This window comes from Oncorhynchus mykiss, chromosome 1, assembly GCF_057628025.1.
Source record: "Oncorhynchus mykiss isolate SJ-2025 chromosome 1, ASM5762802v1, whole genome shotgun sequence".
Classification (NCBI taxonomy): Eukaryota; Metazoa; Chordata; class Actinopteri; order Salmoniformes; family Salmonidae; genus Oncorhynchus; species Oncorhynchus mykiss.
This window is the reverse complement of record NC_143022.1, coordinates 10,236,753-10,260,762: the sequence shown is the minus strand read 5'-3', so window position 1 is coordinate 10,260,762 and position 24,010 is coordinate 10,236,753. Positions and strand designations below refer to the sequence as shown.

The following is a 24,010-nucleotide window of genomic DNA, read 5'->3' as shown; positions in this document are numbered from 1 at the left end:
TCAGTTGACTGAATGTGACTGTGGTTGTGCTGTATGTGACTATGTGGTTGTACTGAATGTGACTATGTGGTTGTGCTGTATGTGATTGTACTGAATGTGACTATGTGATTGTACTGAATGTGACTATGTGGTTGTGCTGTATGTGATTGTATTGTACGTAATTGTAAGTGTTTGACATGGGTCTAATTGAGGCTCCAACCCCCTGCCTTAAAACTCTTTTATTAAGATGTGGATCATTATTGCTCATATGAGTCTGTGCAGTGTCAAAATAATAAATTCTTATTTACAATGATGGCCAAACCCGGACGACGCTGGGCCAATTATGCAGCACCCTATGAAACTCCCAATCACTTGGGAGTGGGAAGGATACCAAATCCAATATCACACACTTCTTCCTTAGTATTCTGAGAACTGTCAGATAGCTGTGAGAGCTATGAGTGGATCGTGGACCCATGCATAAATGATAACTTTACTGTAACTCAGTGGGGCAAGTAGAACATCCGGGTTAGTGTATGTGCATTATCTGGACAGTTGATTGTCTTTGTCTCAAAGCCTTTCCATTTCTGGGGTATTGAAGAAGCTTCTGATCTCAACCTTCTTGACAGGTAAGAAACACTTGGTTAGTGTATGTGTCTTATCCAATGGGTTGTCAGGTGAACGTTGAAGATGCTTCTTGGAGGTGATCTAATGATGTCATTGAATCGATGTCATTGAGTTGCTCACTGGACAAGACAATTATTCACTGAAAATTAAATCTGTCTTTCATTTCACTTATGTTGATACTTGATTGGCTATTTGCTGTCTTTTGAAAATACAAAAATAAATATAACTGTTTTATGAAACACTTGTAGACATTCATTGTTTTCAAAATCATATTTTCAGCAAAACAGATACATACGTTTACAATATGACATCAAATCAAATAAAAATAAAGTAAGTGATATGTAAATGATTGGCAAAAGGCTCCAACCACCCAAGTCATAGACTGTTCACTCTGCTACCACACGGCAAGCGATACGAGAGCACCAAGTCTGGGACAAAAGGCTCCTTAACAGCTTCTACCCCCAAGTCATTAGACTGCTGAACAGCTTCTACCCCCAAGTCATTAGACTGCTGAACAGCTTCTACCCCCAAGTCATTAGACTGCTGAACAGCTTCTACCTCCAAGTCATTAGACTGCTGAACAGCTTCCACCCTCAAGTCATTAGACTGCTGAACAGCTTCTACCCCCAAGTCATTAGACTGCTGAACAGCTTCTACCCCCAAGTCATTAGACTGCTGAACAGCTTCCACCCCAACTCATTAGACTGCTGAACAGCTTCTACCCCCAAGTCATTAGACTGCTGAACAGCTTCTACCCCCAAGTCATTAGACTGCTGAACAGCTTCTACCCTCAAGTCATTAGACTGCAGAACAGCTTCTACCCCCAAGTCATTAGACTGCTGAACAGCTTCCACCCTCAAGTCATTAGACTGCTGAACAGCTTCTACCCCCAAGTCATTAGACTGCTGAACAGCTTCTACCCCCAAGTCATTAGACTGCTGAACAGCTTCCACCCCCAACTCATTAGACTGCTGAACAGCTTCTACCCCCAAGTCATTAGACTGTTGAACAGCTTCTACCCCCAAGTCATTAGACTGCTGAACAGCTTCTACCCTCAAGTCATTAGACTGCTGAACAGCTTCTACCCCCAAGTCATTAGACTGCTGAACAGCTTCTACCCCCAAGTCATTAGACTGCTGAACAGCTTCTACCCCCAAGTCATTAGACTGCTGAACAGCTTCCACCCCCAACTCATTAGACTGCTGAACAGCTTCTACCCCCAAGTCATTAGACTGCTGAACAGCTTCTACCCCCAAGTCATTAGACTGCTGAACAGCTTCTACCCCCAAGTCATTAGACTGCTGAACAGCTTCTACCCCCAAGCCATAAGACTGCTGAACAGCTTCTACCCCCAAGCCATTAGACTGCTGAACAGCTTCTACCCCCAAGCCATCAGACTGATGAACGTTAATTAAATGGCCACCTGCACTATTTGCATTGACCCCCTTTGTTATTGATGTATTTTTCTAATTGTTTTCCACTGACTCTCTTGAATTGGCTCGATGCACACTCACTACACTCTACCCACACATTCACTGTGACACTGACCGACTTTCACACTAGCTGCTGCTACTGTGTTTATTATCTATCCTGATTGCCTAGTCACTTTTACCCTTACCTACATGTACATACTGTATTACCTCAACTACCTCGCACCCATGCACATTGACTCGGAACTGGTACTCCTTGTATATAGCCTTGTTATTGTTATTGTGTTACTATTTAGAAAACATTTTCTTACTTTTTAACTCTGCATTGTTGGGAATGGGCTCGTAATAAAGCATCTCACAGTTGTTTTCGGCGTATGTGACCAATACGATTAGATTCTCATCTGAACAAATGAATGCTCTCGTTGTTATAATGAGGAATTTATTTAAATAAATGTGGTTTTCCTTGAAGATTTGAATGGGCTGAGAAAGCCTTTCGTGATGGATCTAGACAATCTGGTGAAAAGGGAGGGTTTGCGACTCTTCTCTTCAAGTGGGAAGGACGATGCGATATCATAAATTCCCTCTGGAGAAAAGGAGCCATGAGATTTTGTCATCGTCTCTGCAACGAAAGACCATCCAGCATGCCATCAATTTACATTTTTTCTCATTTATCAGACATCAGACAGACTTATCCAGAGAGACTTACAAGGAGCAATTAGGATTTGCTCAAGAGCACATTGACAGATTTTGCCTCGTGAACTCAGGGATTCTGAACCAGCAACCTATCGGTTACTGGCCCAACCTCTTAACCCACTAGGCTACCACCCAGCCCACAGTACAGTATGTCATAGGTAACAACTCAGAGGAGTACAACGTCTTTCCAAATGAATTAGTGGAATGGTAAAGGGATAATGTCTCAGTCTTGACTGAGCAGCAGCCTAAACAGCAGCAGGGCTTACCTGTAAAGTACACAGTAGGGGAAATGTTCTGAGGCTGGTACTCCAGAGACTCTTGAGGACAGAGGTTCTTACTAACATTCTTGGAACCCTGGTTGGTGGGAAAAGGCACATTAAAACAAACTGAAATGTTTTCGATATCTTAAAAGTACAGCATATCAACTGCAAAGAAGCAGTGCAATGCCATGACACAAAGAATCATATAAAAGGTCAACAGCAGTGTTATTCATGAAAGATGTATGTGTACTATACCTTTGTATTGAAGGTGAGGACCTGCTCTCCAGTACTGCTGATGGTATCCCTTTCCAAATCAAACACGCCTTCTACAATGTCACTGGTGGCCACGCTGGTAGCGGACTCAAAATAACATTTAGCAGTGGCTTTGGTGATCATTTGAAGAATGACCATGCAAGTAGAAGTCTTTGGATCGTTCTGGACTGAAACATCAAAGTTTATGTTTTCATACTCATCTGACCACTGTCTCAGGAAGCACTTCACTGTCTCTTCAGCAAATATCTGGAAAAGCTGAGAGGAGAGCTCCTTGGATATGGCACATTGTTCATTTCCCCATTTCAGCCTTGAAAGAATGGAGTCTGAAGCACTTTTGGCTGCTTCCAATGTTAAGACCTGTGGAGTGCTGTGGCTGTCCTGAAGGGCTATCACTTTATCCACCAATTCATGACTGAAAATGTGGATGGTCCAAGTGGAAATGATTTTTCTCAATTTCCTAACAGCAGATCGGAGGTCGTCAGGATGAGAAGCACCCTGTCCATCTTCCTGTGTGTTCTCAACACTTTCCACCATAATGTCCACTACCACCCCAGCAGCTTGCCTGACTTTGTCCACAAAGGTTACAGGAAGTAAGTCCTCTGTGTGAAAGAAGTCCTCAATGATTGTGTTTCTAACAATGGGAAAGTCAATCTGAGCAGGAAACTCAGTGGGGATGGGAGTCCCGGGTAAAGCAAAGTGCCATTTCGACTGCCTTAATTTTGAAGTAGGTGTTAGAGAGATAGAAGAGCGTGAAGAAGAGGTATTTCTTGTATTTTGGCCGTCAGCACTCCTACAACGGATCGTGTCAATATCCTCCAGCATGGATCCTGAGAGCTCAGTGGTTTTAGGTAGTAATTTGTGCGGAATGTCCACACAGGCATCGTTTCCACCAGGTGTAACACTGCTCTGGTTGACCTCAAGATGGCCGAGACTTGCTCTTTGTGATGCAGGACTGCTTTGATATGTAAAGATTTGGATTGAACCAAGTGTTGTGTCTGATCTTTGAAGATCTTTTCTGAGAAACTCCGTAATCTTACTTTGCAGACTGTAGTAGATTTTACGAGCAACAGACCAGATTCTTTTCTCAGAAACCTGTCCAGTGGTGAGCAGGGAGGTTCCAGATACCATGTCAGATGATTGGGTGGTCTGGGTGAGCTCCTGCTGGTCTTTCACCATGGTTTGTATAATATCAGTAGATGTGGTGGATGTAGATACAGACTGAAGGTACTGTTCTGTTGTACCTTCCTCCACAATGTTAAATGATCTAGAGAGGACCTCACTCACTCCTTTCTCAGCTTTGGTTTGGAACTCATGACTAGAACGTTTTTGGAGGCTCTTTGTTGAAAGACTGTGGGAAGATGCAATGCCTTTGGAGGCAGCCGTGCTGCAATCTAGACTTACTGGAGAGGTTCGCTCAGGAGAACCTTGGAGACGTTCAAACATGTCTTCACATGGTGTTGGGGACCTTGACAAGGAGATGTCCTTCAGCTGAGACAGAACACCACCTACCAACATGTTGACCTCAAGGGACATATCAGATATTTTCTTTCCTACTGTGGAGAAGCAAGGTGCATTTGATGCCTGATCCTCGCATGAGGTCAAGATTGTTGAAATGACCTCTTTGGTACTATTGGTCAGTAGAGCCTCGTCTGTTTCAGTCCAGAGAAGTTTTGAACTCTCGCTGACACCCCTGTGTAGAGCCACTTCAAGGTTCAAACTGTGCAAGTGAGGCACACTCTTACTAGCTTGCCTCAAGTCCTGGCTTGCCAAACAAATGTGCTCCTTAGTCTCAAGATGTCCAGAGTCCTCTGTGGGTATATGACTAGACATTCTGCTCAGCATGTCTGACCTCCGCTGATGAATGATGAAGTCCTTTAATGTCTTCTGAATATTGTTATATAAACTAGAGGTAGCAGACCAGATCCTGCTCTGTAGCTTTTGTGCATTTTCCTGGAGGTCAGGTTCTCTCTCCTCTACTTCTACAGGTTGCGCCAAGCTCTGCAGGTCTTCCACAAATGTTTCAATGATGCCAAAGGCAGCAGAATCCGCACAAATATCCTTTGACCATGTGTACTGGTTTTGTATGGAACAAGACCTGGATGCTACAGAATAAGCAGGCTGTGCACTAGTTAAGCTACTGGTGGACTTTTTAACTAGGAACTCACTCACTGCTTGAGTGGCATTTCTCTTAAATTCCTCACTTGAGAGTTTTCTAATACAATCTAACAGACTGGTCAAAGAAGCTGTGGCCTTACTTCTGCTGTCCTCAATTTGACAGGGGAACTCACATACTATTGGTGATGAGGCCCTGGAATGGGCAATATCCCCAAGCTGAGCCAGAACACCCTCTACAAATTTCTCTCTCTCAATAGAGAAGCCTGATCCTTTTTCTCCAACAGTGTACAGGGGGTCCTCCTTTGACATCTCAGTGTTGTACAAGACCAGAAGCTCTGAGATGACTTCTTTGGTGCAAGTTGTCAGAAGGAGCTTGCTTTCTTCTGACTCTGTTTTTGCCCAAAGAAGTTTTGAGCTCTCACTTAGGCCTCTTTGTAAAGTAACTGCACCAGTGGACTCTGGCAACTGAGGCTCACTCTTACTGGGCCTATATTTCATGTCTAAGCAAGGAAGTGGAACTGTCTCCTTAAACTCAGCATTTGTGATGTTATCATCAGATGTGACAATGCTCTTTAAGGCACATCGCTGAAGCTTGCCGAAATAATCTTTCAAGTTGTTTTGGATGCTGTGGTAAATGTGAACAGCAGCAGACCAGGCACTCTTCTGTTGGGGACTCTCTTCAGATTCAGCCAAGGACTTCATATCTGACACGAAAGTCTTAACAACTACTGACGCTGCTGAGCCCACTGGGTGAATTGACTCTGTCTTTACAATGCCAGACAATGTTTGACCTGACACAGCACCTGTTAACTCAGACTGAACGACTGAACTAGGAAAGCTCAAACTACTGACTTTTTTGTGAAGAACTCCACTCACTGCTTGTATTGCTGATGTTTGAAACTCCCGGCTAGAGAGTTTTTGGATGCTCTTAGATGTGAGCGTGCAGGAGGAACCAGATTCACTAATATTGTAGCTGCTCTCGTATTTCCTTATCAGGGCATCAAGATCCTCAATGAAGCCAACATGCGATGCCAAAAACGTGATCTTGTCCTTCAGATCTTCCAGCAAATTCTGTTCGTTCTCGTCAACAAAAGCCACCATTGTGTCAGAGATGGTGGTCATGACTTGCCCTGTTAGACTCTTGCTCTCCTGGTCAACTTTTTCAAGTTTAGCAGCCAGCTCTCTCACCATGCTCTCAGTCATCTTGGTCTGTGAGTCTCCCCTTACCGGTGTCACTAGAGAGGTTTGACTTGCGGAGGCACTCTTAACGACCACTGATAAGGCAGACTTGACATCTTTAGCCAACTCTGCCATTACAGCAGGGGTTAGCATCATAGAGCCTGCACTTCCAGATGGAGAATTGGACATGCATGCAAGTTTGGAGAGAGAACCTTGCAGGCTGTCCTGCACACAGGTGACGAGGGTGTCCTCTGAGACACCTAAGAGGACTTGTAGCAAGTCAGAGTTGGTTGTCTTCTTCTGCACATCAGACAGAGAGGTTCTTGAAAAAAAAAAAAAGAAATCATCACAGTCAAACAAATAATATGTAATGCTGTGAGGAACGTTGCTCTGGTGGAGGTGTGTCAACCACATCTAATGATAAAAAATAATAATTTATTCAACTTCTATAGTTCTTTTCATTACAGAAAGATAAATGAGAAAAGCCTTTAAAGCCTTTAAACAGCTTGGAAAATTCCAGAAAAGGATGTCATGGCTTTAGAAGCTTATGTTAGGCTAATTGACATCATTTGGGTCTGTGGATGTATTTCAAGGCCAACCTTCAAACTCAGTGCCTCTTCACTTGACATCATGAGAAAATCAAAAGAAATCCGCCAAGACCTCAGAAAAAGAATTGGTTCATCCTTGGGAGCAATTTCCAAATGGCTGAAGGTACCACGTTCATCTGTACAAACAATAGTACGCAAGTATAAACACCATGGGACCACGCAGCCGTCATACCACTCAGGAAGGAGACGCGTTTTGTCTCCTAGAGATGAACGTACTTGGGTGCGAAAAGTGCAAATCAATCCAGCAATGGACCGTGTGAAGATGCTGGAGGAAACAGGTACAAAAGTATCTATATCCACAGTAAAACGAGTCCTATATCGACATTACCTGAAAGGCCGCTCAGCAGGGAAGAAGCCACTGCTCCGGAAGCCGCCATAAAAAACCCAGACTACGGTTTGCAACTGCACATGGGGACAAAGATCGTACTTTTTGGAGAAATGTCCTCTGGTCTGATGAAACCAAAATAGAACTGTTTGGGCATAATGACCATCATTATGTTTGGAGGAAAAAGGGTGACGCTTGCAAGCTAAAGAACACCTCCCAACCGTGAAGCACGGGGGTAGCAGAATCATGTTGTGGGGGTGCTTTGCTGCAGGAGGGTCTAGTGCACTTCACAAAATAGATAGCATCATGAGGCTGGAAAATTATGTGGATATATTGAAGCAACATCTCAAGACTTCAGTCAGGAAGTTAAAGCTTGGTCGCAAATGGGTCTTCCAAATGGACATGACCCCAAGCATACTTCCAAAGTTGTGGCAAAATGACTTAAGAACAACAAAGTCAAGGTATTGGAGTGGCCAACACAAAGCCCTGACCTCAATCCTATAGAACATTTGTGGGCAGAACTGAAAAAGCTTGTGCAAGCAAGGAGGCCTACAAACCTGACTCAGTCATACCAGCTCTGTCAGGAGGAATGGGCGAAAATTCTCCCAACTTATTGTGGGAAGCTTGTGGAAGGCTACCCAAAACATTTGACCCAAGTTAAACAATTTATAGGCAATGCTACCAAATACTATTTGAGTGTATGTAAACTTCTGACCCACTGGGAATGTGAAGAAAGAAATAAAAGCTGAAATAAATTATTCTTTCTTCTTCTATTATTCTGACATTTCACATTCTTAAAATAAAGTGGTGATTTTAACTGACCTAAAACAGGGACATTTTACTAGGATTAAATGTCAGGAATTGTGAAAAACTGAGTTTAAATGTACTTGGCTAAGGTGTATGTAAACTCCGAATTCAACTTTATATGGCCATATCTATCCTCTAAAAAAAAAAGTGAAATTGCTATAAACATCAAATACTGTTGAAGGACAATCATAAATAAAAGGCAGTATTGAAGAATGGTTACAGACATACCTCATGGCTGGCTTGGGCAATGGTTTTGGGCAGTAGCTTCCACTGCCCAGACTGCCCATCTCCTTAGTCAGGTACATCTCCTTGAACTTAGGTTGTTGTGATTCCTGCTCTTCTTCCTCTTCCTGATCCATACAGTTGGAGGAAGGGTAGGGAGTCGGGATGCGAAAGCTATTGTAAGACTTTCGACTGCCTGGCCTCTTAGGTACACCAGCCTCAGTAAATCTCACGCGGGACTTGGTGTTAACCTTATCGTCTAACAGACTGGTGAGTGACGCTGTGAGAGATCTCTGTGACAATGGAGAGGAGGCAGCATCTTGGATGCCCAGTAGTTCGTAAAGACCTGGGATGATGATCTGCATCAGCTTGTCCGATAAAAACTGGACAATCCTCAGACACAAGCCGGCAAGCTGTTGTTTTGTCAGCTGTATTCCAGAAACAGAAGAAGTGTTTTAAAATGTTGCATAGTGCGTCTTTCAAAAGCTTATGAACAAGGCTAAACATTCAGTGATCATTGTATTCTAAATAAGCTTTCAGATCTTACCGGGTCAGAAATGCCATTACGAATCCTACTCCATTGCCTGAAAATGATTAATATGAATTATTCATATTAATAGTATTAATATTGTCAGAAATGTCGGTCAGTAGAGTCATCAGATTAAACAGTATTTTACACATGCTTTGTAGCAATTGTTTTGACAACATTGTAGTGTGATGTAACTTTTTCCGCAATGGAAATGTAGTTGATGAATCTGCTTTCATACAATCCTTTACAGGTTTGATAGTAGTACTGTACCAAAGAAAATAGAACATACTCCTCAGTTAGGTTCTGCAGGAAGTTGATAATCAGTGAAAAAGACTCAAGATGTGTCGCACTGTTGAGGCTCTCTTCTTCTGTGGTTTCCACAGTGCTGCTTTGCTTCTGGTAGAAATAAACATTATGAGTCTAAAATAATGGCACCAACAGAGTCAAACTTAACATATATCATACTGAAAGAACTTATGAACCGTTAGAGAGTGGAGGAGCATTGGCAACGTTGGACAAATTTAAACAACTGAAACACAACAGAGATGGTTGTGGTACGTCAACATTGCCAACGATAGCATCACTATAACATTTTATTGGATTAATGTTGTAATATGAAATGACAAGGTCAATTTACCATCTCATTGACAGCTTCAGAGGTCAGGTGGTCATCCATCACACAGACAGGCAGGTCTAGAGACTGGGACAAGGCTCTATGGTCATAAGCAGGAGAGAATGGAAACAACATCAGAGCAGTCCCAATGGCAGAATCTAACCACTGTCTTCATGTCAAAGACTCACTTAGTAGTTAATACATGGCCACAAATAATGAGCGGTTCAAATAGATCGGCTGGGGAGTTGACACTACAAATGACTCCATGAATGACGCCTGACCTGCCCCATAACAAGTTCTTTCTTAGTAGTCTCTCTCTCTTAATCTCCACACAAATATCTAACTGGACAGAGTGTAAGTGGCCTTACCTGACTCTCTCAGTGTCAGAAACATCATAGTCTTGTTGTTCTATGTCCTCCAGGGACATCTCAGCTACAGCAGACGGGGCAAAGCCCGGGATGATCTCTCAAACTGAAAATAATGACTGTTTATGTGAACTGAACCATTTACAGTGGCTTGCGAAAGTATTCACCCCCCTTGGCATTTTCCCTATTTTGTTGCCTTATAACCTGGAATTAAAATAGATTTTTGCACTGTCAACTGTGGGACCTTAGGTATGTGCCTTTCCAAATCATGTCCAATCAATTGAATTTACCACAGGTGGACTCCAATCATGTTGTAGAAATACCTCAAGGATGATCAAGGGAAACAGGATGCACCGGAGCTCAATTTCGAGTCTCATAGCAAAGGGTTTGAATACTTATGTAAATAAGGTATTTCTGTTTTTTTCCGTTTTAAATTGCAAAAACGTCTAAAAAACTGTTTTTGCTTTGTCATTATAGGATATTGTGTGTAGATTGATGAGGAAAATGTTGTATGTAATCCATTTTAGAATAAGGCTGTAATGTAAAAAATGAAATGTGTAAAAAAGTCAAGGGGTCTGAATACTTTCCAAATGCACTGAAGCAGTCTATAAGATATATCTTATTACAGTTTAGGCCTACCTTGTTATTTTATTCCATCTGGCAATATCATATTAATGGATTAAATCTATTTAGTTTGTTTTGTTGCTAGTATTTTTATTAATTGTTTGAAAACACAAGTATTATCTACTTTCTGAAGGACAGCCAAGTTGATAGGCAACATAGAACCTACAGACAATTATGACATCATTGGAACACATGCACGTGTCACAAACACCTTTAGCCCAAAAAAGCAGTGTAGCAGTGCTGCCCAAGCTGGGGGCAATACACTTTTATTAGGCTTTTATTCAGATTCACAAACAATGCTCTACTTGAAGTCAATGAGTAAACATGTAGCAACATGGCTGAGCTTTAACGTGTAAGTAGAAGTTGACACTAACCATATGTATAATCCTAAAATGCTTGCCCTGATAACCAGTCTAGAACCCAGGTATGTCTCCTGCTATTTATAGTATCTTTAAAGTACATCTTATTATTATTATTATTATTACACACGTGTTATAGGCCAATGAACTCCATAGTTTTAATCAGAGTTTATAATAAGGAAGGGGAATTCTGTAACAGGTTATGACATCAAAGGTATGGCAGCTATGGAGAATCATTTTCAAAACAATGCCCAAAACGGGAAATCATTGGATGTGATTCATTCGATTCTATGCAATTTCATCTTTGAGGACTGACATGGAAGCAACCATTACACAACCCTGAACTCAATAACCCCACCCCAGTTTCAGAAGAGATATCAAACCATATCTGGTCATATTGTATTACATACACCCAGGCTGTGCCTGGACAGTGATGGATGGCTATATATAGCATCCTTGTCCATCATGTTCAGTGTGTTAGTGCTCTCACCACAGAGAGGCAGCAGCCTCCACTGAGCAGCTCAGCAGCCTCAGCAGCCTCCATTGATATATACTTATACTGTATTGCAATGCTTCTGGTCTCTTGCACACTATGATTTGTCTATTTGTTTTGGGATTTGTGTGTTGGCCTGTTTTGAAATAGTTTGATAATAACCTACTACTTTGACCTAATGCACTTCATCAATGATGGTGGTTGTATTGTTTGGGATTTGTACTGATAAGCATCATGTTGTCTTACTCTAGGGAACTTTCCAGCAAATGTGGATCTCAAAACAGGAGTACGAAGAGGGCGGGAAGCAGTGCGTAGACAGGAAGTGCCCTTGATCGACCACCAACAGCATCTGCTCCCTCCAGAACTCACAATAACATGTCTTTACTGTGAGCTCAGGAACACCCAAGGACGGTAGTTCTGTCGATTAAAAAAAACGTTTTTTTATAAACTGGATAATCGAATCTGCCTTTATCATTCTTTGTAGAAAACATGAACTATAACGAACCGTGTCACATATTCCATTGCTATGAAAAGGGTGAAAGGCTGAGTTCCTTTTGACTCCATCTTCAGTATGCCATTTTCAGTTTGTTTATGGACCTTATATTCTGATCTCAACCTTGTTGACAGGTAAGAAACACTTGGTTAGTGTATGTGTCTTATCCAATGGGTTGTCAGGTGAACGTTGAAGATGCTTCTTGGAGGTGATCTAATGATGTCATTGAATCGCTGTCATTGAGTTGCTCACTGGACAAGACAATTATTCACTGAAAATTAAATCTGTCTTTCATTTCACTTATGTTGATACTTGATTGGCTATTTGCTGTCTTTTGAAAATACAAAAATAAATATAACTGTTTTATGAAGCACTTGTAGACATTCATTGTTTTCAAAATCATATTTTCAGCAAAACAGATACATACGTTTACAATATGACATCAAATCAAAATAAAATAAAGTAAGTGATATGTAAATGATTGGCAAAAGGCTCCAACCACCCAAGTCATAGACTGTTCACTCTGCTACCACACGGCAAGCGATATGAGAACACCAAGTCTGGGACAAAAGGCTCCTTAACAGCTTCTACCCCCAAGTCATAAGACTGCTGAACAGCTTCCACCCCCAAGTCATTAGACTGCTGAACAGCTTCTACCCCCAAGTCATTAGACTGCTGAACAGCTTCTACCTCCAAGCCATTAGACTGCTGAACAGCTTCCACCCCCAAGTCATTAGACTGCTGAACAGCTTCTACCCCCAAGTCATTAGACTGCTGAACAGCTTCTACCCCCAAGGCATTAGACTGCTGAACAGCTTCTACCCCCAAGTCATTAGACTGCTGAACAGCTTCCACCCCCAACTCGTTAGACTGCTGAACAGCTTCTACCCCCAAGTCATTAGACTGCTGAACAGCTTCTACCCCCAAGTCATTAGACTGCTGAACAGCTTCTACCTCCAAGTCATTAGACTGCTGAACAGCTTCCACCCCCAACTCATTAGACTGCTGAACAGCTTCTACCCCCAAGTCATTAGACTGCTGAACAGCTTCTACCCCCAAGTCATTAGACTGCTGAACAGCTTCTACCCCCAAGCCATTAGACTGCTGAACAGCTTCTACCCCCAAGTCATTAGACTGCTGAACAGCTTCTACCCCCAAGCCATCAGACTGATGAACGTTAATTAAATGGCCACCTGCACTATTTGCATTGACCCCCTTGGTTATTGATGTATTTTTCTAATTGTTTTCCACTGACTCTCTTGAATTGGCTCGATGCACACTCACTACACTCTACCCACACATTCACTGTGACACTGACCGACTTTCACACTAGCTGCTGCTACTGTGTTTATTATCTATCCTGATTGCCTAGTCACTTTTACCCTTACCTACATGTACATACTGTATTACCTCAACTACCTCCCACCCATGCACATTGACTCGGTACTGGTACTCCTTGTATATAGCCTTGTTATTGTTATTGTGTTACTATTTAGAAAATATTTTCTTACTTTTTAACTCTGCATTGTTGGGAATGGGCTCGTAATAAAGCATCTCACAGTTGTTTTCGGCGTATGTGACCAATACGATTAGATTCTCATCTGAACAAATGAATGCTCTCGTTGTTTATCATGAGGAATTTAATTAAATAAATTTGGTTTTCCTTGAAGATTTGAATGGGCTGAGAAAGCCTTTCGTGATGGATCTAGACAATCTGGTGAAAAGGGAGGGTTTGCGACTCTTCTCTTCAAGTGGGAAGGACGATGCGATATCATAAATTCCCTCTGGAGAAAAGGAGCCATGCGATGTTGTCATCGTTTCTGCAACGAAAGACCATCCAGCATGCCATCAATTTACATTTTTACTCATTTATCAGACACTCTTATCCAGAGAGACTACAAGGAGCAATTAGGATTTGGTGCCTTGCTCAAGAGCACATTGACAGATTTTGCCTCGTGAACTCAGGGATTCTGAACCAGCAACCTATCGGTTACTGGCCCAACCTCTTAACCCACTAGGCTACCACCCAGCCCACAGTACAGTATGTCATAGGTAACAACTCAGAGGAGTACAATGTCTTTCTAAATGAATTAGTGGAATGGTAAAGGGATAATGTCTCAGTCTTGACTGAGCAGCAGCCTAAACAGCAGCAGGGCTTACCTGTAAAGTACACAGTAGGGGAAATGTTCTGAGGCTGGTACTCCAGAGACTCTTGAGGACAGAGGTTCTTACTAACTTTCTTGGAACCCTGGTTGGTGGGAAAAGGCACATTAAAACAAACAGAAATGTTTTCGATATCTTAAAGTACAGCATATCAACTGCAAAGAAGCAGTGCAATGCCATGACACAAAGAATCATATAAAAGGTCAACAGCAGTGTTATTCATGAAAGATGTATGTGTACTATACCTTTGTATTGAAGGTGAGGACCTGCTCTCCAGTACTGCTGATGGTATCCCTTTCCAAATCAAACACGCCTTCTACAATGTCACTGGTGGCCACGCTGGTAGCGGACTCAAAATAACATTTAGCAGTGGCTTTGGTGATCATTTGAAGAATGACCATGCAAGTAGAAGTCTTTGGATCGTTCTGGACTGAAACATCAAAGTTTATGTTTTCATACTCATCTGACCACTGTCTCAGGAAGCACTTCACTGTCTCTTCAGCAAATATCTGGAGAAGCTGAGAGGAGAGCTCCTTGGATATGGCACATTGTTCATTTCCCCATTTCAGCCTTGAAAGAATGGAGTCTGAAGCACTTTTGGCTGCTTCCAATGTTAAGACCTGTGGAGTGCTGTGGCTGTCCTGAAGGGCTATCACTTTATCCACCAATTCATGACTGAAAATGTGGATGGTCCAAGTGGAAATGATTTTTTTCAATTTCCTAACAGCAGATCGGAGGTCGTCAAGATGTGAAGCACCCTGTCCATTTTCCTGTGTGTTCTCAACACTTTCCACCATAATGTCCACAACCACCCCAGCAGCTTGCCTGACTTTGTCCACAAAGGTTACAGGAAGTAAGTCCTCTGTGTGAAAGAAGTCCTCAATGATTGTGTTTCTAACAATGGGAAAGTCAATCTGAGCAGGAAACTCAGTGGGGATGGGAGTCCCGGGTAAAGCAAAGTGCCATTTCGACTGCCTTAATTTTGAAGTAGGTGTTAGAGAGATAGAAGAGCGTGAAGAAGAGGTATTTCTTGTATTTTGGCTGTCAGCACTCCTACAACGGATCGTGCCAATATCCTCCAGCATGGATCCTGAGAGCTCAGTGGTTTTAGGTAGTAATTTGTGCGGAATGTCCACACAGGCATTGTTTCCACCAGGTGTAACACTGCTCTGGTTGACCTCAAGATGGCAGAGACTTGCTCTTTGTGAAGCAGGACTGCTTTGATATGTAAATATTTGGATTGAACCAAGTGTTGTGTCTGATCTTTGAAGATCTTTTCTGAGAAACTCCGTAATCTTACTTTGCAGACTGTAGTAGATGTTACGAGCAACAGACCAGATTCTTTTCTCAGAAACCTGTCCAGTGGTGAGCAGGGAGGTTCCAGATACCATGTCAGATGATTGGGTGGTCTGGGTGAGCTCCTGCTGGTCTTTCACCATGGTTTGTATAATATCAGTAGATGTGGTGGATGTAGATACAGACTGGATGTACTTATCTGTTGTACCTTCCTCCGCAATGTTAAATGATCTAGAGATTACCTCACTCACTCCTTTCTCAGCTTTGGTTTGGAACTCATGACTAGAACGTTTTTGGAGGTTCTTTGTTGAAAGACTGTGGGAAGATGCAATGCCTTTGGAGGCAGCCGTGCTGCAATCTAGACTTACTGGAGAGGTTCGCTCAGAAGAACCTTGGAGACGTTCAAACATGTCTTCACATGGTGTTGGGGACCTTGACAAGGAGATGTCCTTCAGCTGAGACAGAACACCACCTACCAATATGTTGACCTCAAGGGACATATCAGATATTTTCTTTCCTACTGTGGAGAAGCAAGGTGCATTTGATGCCTGATCCTCGCATGAGGTCAAGATTGTTGAAATGACCTCTTTGGTACTATTGGTCAGTAGAGCCTCGTCTGTTTCAGTCCAGAGAAGTTTTGAACTCTCGCTGACACCCCTGTGTAGAGCCACTTCAAGGTTCAAACTGTGCAAGTGAGGCACACTCTTACTAGCTTGCCTCAAGTCCTGGCTTGCCAAACAAATGTGCTCCTTAGTCCCAAGATGTCCAGAGTCCTCTGTGGGTATATGACTAGACATTCTGCTCAGCATGTCTGACCTCCGCTGATGAATGATGAAGTCCTTTAATGTCTTCTGAATATTGTTATATAAACTAGTGGTAGCAGACCAGATCCTGCTCTGTAGCTTTTGTGCATTTTCCTGGAGGTCAGGTTCTCTCTCCTCTACTTCTGCAGGTTGCGCCGAGCTCTGCAGGTCTTCCACAAATGTTTCAATGATGCCAAAGGCAGCAGAATCCGCACAAATATCCTTTGACCATGTGTACTGGTTTTGAATGGAACAAGACCTGGATGCTACAGAATAAGCAGGCTTTGCACTAGTTAAGCTACTGGTGGACTTTTTAACTAGGAACTCACTCACTGCTTGAGTGGCATTTCTCTTAAATTCCTCACTTGAGAGTTTTCTAATACAATCTAACAGACTGGTCAAAGAAGCTGTGGCCTTACTTCTGCTGTCCTCAATTTGACAGGGGAACTCACATACTATTGGTGATGAGGCCCTGGAATGGGCAATATCCCCAAGCTGAGCCAGAACACCCTCTACAAATTTCTCTCTCTCAATAGAGAAGCCTGATCCTTTTTCTCCAACAGTGTACAGGGGGTCCTCCTTTGACATCTCAGTGTTGTACAAGACCAGAAGCTCTGAGATTACTTCTTTAGTGCAAGTTGTCAGAAGGAGCTTGCTTTCTTCTGACTCAGTTTTTGCCCAAAGAAGTTTTGAGCTCTCACTTAGGCCTCTTTGTAAAGTAACTTCACCAGTGGACTCTGGCAACTGAGGCTCACTCTTACTGGGCCTATATTTCATGTCTAAGCAAGGAAGTGGAACTGTCTCCTTAAACTCAGAATTTGTGATGTTGTCATCAGATGTGACAATGCTCTTTAGGGCAAATCTCTGAAGCTTGTCGAAATAATCTTTCAAGTTGTTTTGGATGCTGTGGTAAATGTGAACAGCAGCAGACCAGGCACTCTTCTGTTGGGGACTCTCTTCAGATTCAGCCAAGGACTTCATATCTGACACGAAAGTCTTAACAACTACTGACGCTGCTGAGCCCACTGGGTGAATTGACTCTGTCTTTACAATGCCAGACAATGTTTGACCTGATACAGCACCTGTTAACTCAGACTGAATGACTGAACTAGGAAAGCTCAAACTACTGACTTTTTTGTCAAGAACTCCACTCACTGCTTGTATTGCTGATGTTTGAAACTCCCGGCTAGAGAGTTTTTGGATGCTCTTAGATGTGAGCGTGCAGGAGGAACCAGATTCACTAATATTGTAGCTGCTCTCGTATTTCCTAATCAGGGCATCAAGATCCTCAATGAAGCCAACATGCGATGCCAAAAACGTGATCTTGTCCTTCAGATCTTCCAGCAAATTCTGTTCGTTCTCGTCAACAAAAGCCACCATTGTGTCAGAGATGGTGGTCATGACTTGCCCTGTTAGACTCTTGCTCTCTTGGTCAACTTTTTCAAGTTTAAAAGCCAGCTCTCTCACCATGCTGTCAGTCACCTTGGTCTGTGAGTCTCCCCTTACCGGTGTCACTAGAGAGGTTTGACTTGCGGAGGCACTCTTAACGACCACTGATAAGGCCGACTTGACATCTTTAGCCAACTCTGCCATTACAGCAGGGGTTAGCATCATAGAGCCTGCACTTCCAGATGGAGAATTGGACATGCATGCAAGTTTGGAGAGAGAACATTGCAGGCTGTCCTGCACACAGGTGACAAGGGTGTCCTCTGAGACACCTAAGAGGACTTGTAGCGTCTCAGAATTGGTTGTTTTCTTCTGCACATCAGACAGAGAGGTTAGAGTCCTTGGGAAAAAAACCCGCAGAAATCATCAAAGTCAAACAAATAATATGTAAGGCTGTGATGCACATTCAGTGTGTCAAATACATCTGCACCATTGAAAACAATGAGGAAAACGCTGCTGTTTCTCTGAGAAAAAACCTTAGTGTGATGTCAGCCTAACTGCTTAATTTCTAAAGCCCAATAAAATGTATTTTGTATAAGTCATTTGCATTGAAACTGGCCTGTAGATATCTATCTATCCTGGCAACATCTATCCTCTACAAAAATCAAAATTGCTATAAACTTCAAGTACTGTAACTTCTAATAACTTCAAGGACAGTTTGAAGAAATGTTAAAGGGAAATTTCTAAATGTTTCAACTTCATATTCATCATCTCCAGCACCACCCCAACATCAGCATATGTGAAAAACGGGCATTTCTATGTTTTGTAGTAAAAAAAGAAAGAGGAAGATAAGTGTTTTCTATGACATCATCAACCAATTAGTAGGCAATGCCTACTCATAATTGGTTAAAATCACACGATGCACACTGATGATGTCATTATAATCTACAGCTGAGCATTTAACCAACATTTTTGTTATTTTTCGGTTTTTAAACAATTAATTGACCGACGTCGTCTCAATTATTTGAATTCCATATAGTTAATTTTTTTCTTCTTCTGTGAGCTCGATGCTCAGTTTCTGTAGAGATAAATCAGATCAAGCACGAACTATGCAATGTAGTAGGGAGTTGTAGTTTCCAACAGGCCAATATTCTACATAGTTTAGCACAGAAAATATGGCAATTAATTCCCATAATCCATTGCACGCCCACTTGCTTGTCCACTCTGTGTGGAGCAGATACGGAAACCTCATTGACTGAGACGGAGAGACGAGAGAATGCATGAGAGAGATAAAAAGCAGTTGCGTTGCGAGGATTCTCTACCTGGAAATACATGACCTAAGTGATTGACAGTTGGTGTTCAGCGGTCATAAAAGTAGGTCTTATTTACTTAGAAGAACTACTAAAATAGTGATTTTGTCAGACAGGATAAGCAGCAGCTCTATAGAGATGAGTTGATGACTTGGAATGAAATAATAAAGTCATCAAATAAATATTTTATATGAGAAAGTAAATGATGGTTGATAAGTCATAAACACTAATGGACAGTCACTACCATCATGGGACTTTTATTCATTGTTTTATTATGTGTTGTTACAGCATTCAACACACATAATCCATAGTGCATTCAATGTCTAAAAAAAGTATTGAAATCCAAAACCGTGATTATTTTTTAAATATTTGAATCGAAACCAAACCAACCTCAAAAAGCACTAATTTCTCAGCACTATTGGAAACAGTTACGTCCCTCTATATTTTTTTTACTACAAAGCATGGAAATGTGTAATTTTCACATATGGTGATGCTGGAGATGAATACGAAGTTGTTAAATTTCCCTTTAAGAACATACCTCATGGCCCCCTTGGGCAGGTAGCTTCCACTGCCCAGACTGCCCTTAGTCAGGTAAATCTCCTTGAACTTAAGTTGTGATTCCTGTTCTTCTTCCTCTTCCTCCTCCATACAGTTGGAGGAAGGGTAGGGAGTCGGGATACGAAAGCTATTGTAAGACTTTCGACTGCCTGGCCTCTTAGGTACACCAGCCTCAGTAAATCTCACGCGGGACTTGGTGTTAGTCTTATCGTCTAACAGACTGGTGAGTGACGCTGTGAGAGACCTCTGTGACAATGGAGAAGAGGCAGCATCTTGGATGCCCAGTAGTTCGTAAAGACCTGGGATGATGATCTGCATCAGCTTGTCCGATAAAAACTGGACAATCCTCAGACACAAGCCGGCAAGCTGTTGTTTTGTCAGCTGTATTCCAGAAACAGAAGAAGTGTTTTAAAATGTTGCATAGTGCGTCTTTCAAAAGCTTATGAACAAGGTTAAACATTAGGCAGAGTTTTCATGGTAATCTGATTAAATTGTCAGTAACATGATCTTACCGGGTCAAACATGCCCTCACGAATCCCCCTCCATTGCCTGAAAACAATATTGTTATAAATGTTGTCATATCAGGATGCGTGACAGAATTGTTTTTATTTAATTATTTGCCTGATCGTGAAGTTATACTTGCTTTGTGTCAGTTGTTTTGGCAAAATTGCAATGTGACAACTTTTCTAGCACTGAACATTTTTTTCAGATTGATCAGTTTCTAATTTGATCCTATTTCCTTGAAGGTGTGATAGTACCAAAGAAAACAGAACATACTTCTCAGTTAGGTTTTGAAGGAAGTCCATAAGTGTCAGATGTTCCACATTGTTGAGCTTTCCCTCTTCTGTGGTTTCCATCACTGAGGTTGCTCTGCTCCTGGTAGAATTGCTCTGCTCCTGGTAGAAATGTAATTATATTGCAAATAATCAAACTTAATTAACAACAAATATCATACTGAAATAATTATTAACTGTTAAAGAGGGGAGGAGCATTGGCAACGTTGGGCCAATTAAACAACTGCAACACAACAGAGATGGTTGTGGTACGTCAACATTGCCAATGATAGCATCACTGAAATGACAAGGTCAACTTACCATCTCATTGACAGCTTCAGAGGTCAGGTGGTCATCCATCACAGACAGGCAGGTCTAGAGACTGGGACAAGGCTCTATGGTCATAACCAGGAGAGAATGGAAACATCAGAGCAGTCCCAATGGCAGAATCTAACCACTGTCTTCATGTCAAAGACTCACTCACTCATTTGCTTTGTCAAACCTACCCCTTAGAATGACTTCGATATTAAAAACCCAGGCTTTCCTAAAATGTTTACCTCAGCCAGTCTAGAACCCAGGTGTGTCTACAAAACACATGTACTCCTCCATAAGGTTCATGGCTTGCCTTTTGTTTTATCCCAGTACAAGAGGGGCAACTGGATTCAGGATTAAACACAAGCAGTCTTTAAGGTATATCTTATTACAGTTTAGGCCTACCTTATTATTTTCTTCCATCTGGCAATATCATTTTAAGGAATGAAATCTGTTTTGTTGCTAGTATTATTAGTAACTGTAGGAAAATACAGCTGTAAAGTACAAGAATCAGCTACTTTCTGAAGGGCAGCCAAGCTCATAAGCAATTTAGAACCTACAGACAATTATGACAAAATTGGAACGCATAAATGCGTCAAACGCCTTGTGGTCACATGTTATTTTAGGGCGTGGCTCCGCATTCGTGAATTTGCGATTAATACTTTTCTCATGCCGAAACCGGATTAAATACATACCGGTAGTTAAATGACAAAAAATATGATATTCGCAATGTCATTAAGCAACAACAACAACAAAAACATAAATAGCTACTACAATTTCTAAACATGATTTTGTGGACCCACGACTAGACTTTATCTATGTTAGCTAGTTGCTAGCGATGCTAGTCAGCATAGGCTGCTACGTGATATACAGTTCGCGTTAGCGAATTAGCTACCTAGCTAGCCAGCCTAACAAACTGTCAAATCCAATGGAAACCGATGCAACCCTGCTGCCAAATAAGGGCTAGCTCGATGACTCGATGACACTCTAACCACTAGGCTACTTGTCTTCATGAAGGGTTTCATGTGAGCCTGTTTGCATCCCTCCCAGCTGCCCACTGCATTGAGGCTAGGTAACACAGTGAGGTCCCCATGAGTTTCAACGCTTTAATAAGTGCTATCGTGCAGAAAAAGCGAATAAAATACTGGTTGATGAGCTAGCTAAGTTAGCAAGACGGGTATGACTGTTAACAGCGTGCATGCACAAATGCATGACGACACATTGTATCTCAGTGAAGCAGGCATGCAGAACGAGATCGCCCCACCAAGCCAGATAGTAGAGGGGTACAACAACGCCGGGACACAGAGGCATAGCTCATACAATTATATTTTGTTCCAGTCAATGACAATACATGTTGAAAAATAAATACCTGCGTGAAATATATGGCATCGCATGCTAGTGCAAAGATAGCTTGCATGAATTTTTTTTTAAATCCGGTGACCACTAGATGTCCTCGTATATCCACATTTAGATCAACTGTACTTGATTTTTCATCAGTGCTGTGAATGACAAGCCCACTGAATCTAGTTTAATAATCTTTAGACTCAGCAGGTAGAGGCATAGGTACTTCAAATCAGTGCTTAATTTGAGCAGGATCATGCCAGAACAGGATCCGGCACCGTTCCGTTCTGGACTGTTTTGTTCCGGAACCTACTTGGCCGAATCCGGTACCTCTCGTGCCATGAAAAATAATTTTCACTTTTTGCTATGTAACAATTATAATAAAAGCGATCAAAGTTCATTCGAGTTGCCTCTTCGTCAATTATCCTGCCCCCTCATCTCTCCAGAGTTGCACTTCATCATTTGTTTCCTTATAGAATCATAGCTGCATGAAGGGTTCTGGAGGAATTTTCTAAAGTTACGGAATTACTGCTGTCTGTTCAGAAATAAATTAAATCATTCAGAATAGCCTAATACGTCATGAGAAGCCCTATAATTTAGCTACAGAGGACCAATGGCCCCTGTTTTTAAATAGCCTAGCTGCGGATTGTAGCCCAATAACAAAGAATAGCCTACAGTCGGGAACGCGAGGCAAATCTGTCAGTGAAAAAACAGCAGGCAGACAAAACAGGCCTTTTGCAATATTTCAAATACAATCGAGGGAAAACACAGATTGAAAAGCAATGACTCTTGCTGAAAAGATAAGACTATGCTGTAGACTACCAAAATATTTGATCAAAACCCAAACATTGTTTTACAAAACAGAGAGAGGGAGAGATAGCCTTTTGACACGAGCGCATCGACAATCTCCAGCGAGTGAGCTGCGCATCATTGGGTGAGTCAGTGAAACTGGAAAGCATTTTTAGGACTAATTTCCTCCTCATATTGTAGCCTACTATATGTTTCTCCACAAACCTAGGCCTATAGGCTATTGATGGATTCAAGACAAGGTCGTTTTTATTGATCTCAGATACTAAGTTTGTCAGTGTCAAAGTAGCCTGCCATTTCGATCATTTGTGCGGATTAAAAAAAGATAATGCCAAAGTCTCCAGTCATGTAAAAGGATGTAGAATTGCACGAAATGCGGTTTTAAAAAGGCCAACACTTTCCCGGACCCTAGGCTACTAAAAATGTTCCCCATGTGTTCACCTACTGTAAATGGCTCTACTCTACTGCTCTACCCAAATGTGATGATATGCGTTCAATGCTCTATTATAATAGGTGATCTTTTTTCTCATGAGTTCTGGTACCACAGAGCCCCCCCTCTGGCACCTCCCAATTTACAAATCAAGCTCTGCTTCAAATTTTTATTTTACAAGGCAAGTCAGTTAAAAACAAATTCTTATTTTCATTAGGAAAAGGAACAGTGGGTTAACTGCCTGTTCAGGGGCAGAATGACAGATTTGTACCTTGTCAGTTCAGGGATTTGAACTTGCAACCTTTCGGTTACCAGTCCAACACTCTAACCACTAGGCTACTTGTCTTCATGAAGGGTTTATGTGAGCCTGTTTGCATCCCTCCCAGCTGCCCACTGCATTGAGGCTAGGTAACACAGTCACCACAGATAAATCCATGATAACCAAAAACTTCAACAAGCATTTCTCAACGGCTGGCCATGCCTTCCTCCTGGCTTCTCCAACCTCGGCCAACAGCTCCATGGGAAAGGAAGATGATTCTAAGAAGCAATTTGTTCATTTGGCTGGTGTCAAGTAAAGTATGTGACTAGTACTTACAATAGGAGACATGGTTATGTGATGGGGTGATAGTACTTACAGTAGGAGACGTGATGGGGCGATCGTACTTACAGTAGGAGACGTGATGGGGCGATGGTACTTACAGTAGGAGACATGGTTATGTGATGGGGTGATAGTACCTACAGTAGGAGATATGGTTATGTGATGGGGCGATAGTACTTACAGTAGGAGACATGTGATGGGGCGATAGTACTTACAGTAGGAGACATGGTTATGTGATGGGG

At 42.0% G+C, this 24,010-nt stretch overlaps 1 protein-coding gene across 1 annotated transcript; it reads right to left on the bottom strand.

Moving 5' to 3' along the window:
* Positions 1 to 13,617: 13,617 nt before the first annotated feature.
* On the bottom strand, positions 13,618 to 20,398 carry LOC118936861 (uncharacterized). Its single transcript, XM_090239364.1, has 6 exons — positions 20,285 to 20,398; positions 20,020 to 20,056; positions 19,488 to 19,888; positions 14,400 to 18,039; positions 14,152 to 14,239; positions 13,618 to 13,811 (listed from the first exon to the last, which is right to left on the bottom strand). Exons 1-6 carry the CDS (start codon positions 20,362 to 20,364, stop codon positions 13,636 to 13,638), a joined length of 4,422 nt encoding a protein of 1,473 aa, XP_090095490.1. The 5' UTR covers positions 20,365 to 20,398; the 3' UTR covers positions 13,618 to 13,635.
* Between the last annotated feature and the right edge of the window lie 3,612 nt (positions 20,399 to 24,010).

Coding starts and splice junctions, on each gene's coding strand:
- LOC118936861 (XM_090239364.1), bottom strand. CDS start 20,364: ATGGAAACCACAGAAGAGGGAAAGCTCAACAATGTGGAACATCTGACA. Junction 14,240..14,399: donor TCCTCACCTTCAATACAAAG/GTATAGTACACA, acceptor CCCACCAACCAG/GGTTCCAAGAAAGTTAGTAA. Junction 13,812..14,151: donor CCCTACTGTGTACTTTACAG/GTAAGCCCTGCT, acceptor CTTTCGTTGCAG/AAACGATGACAACATCGCAT.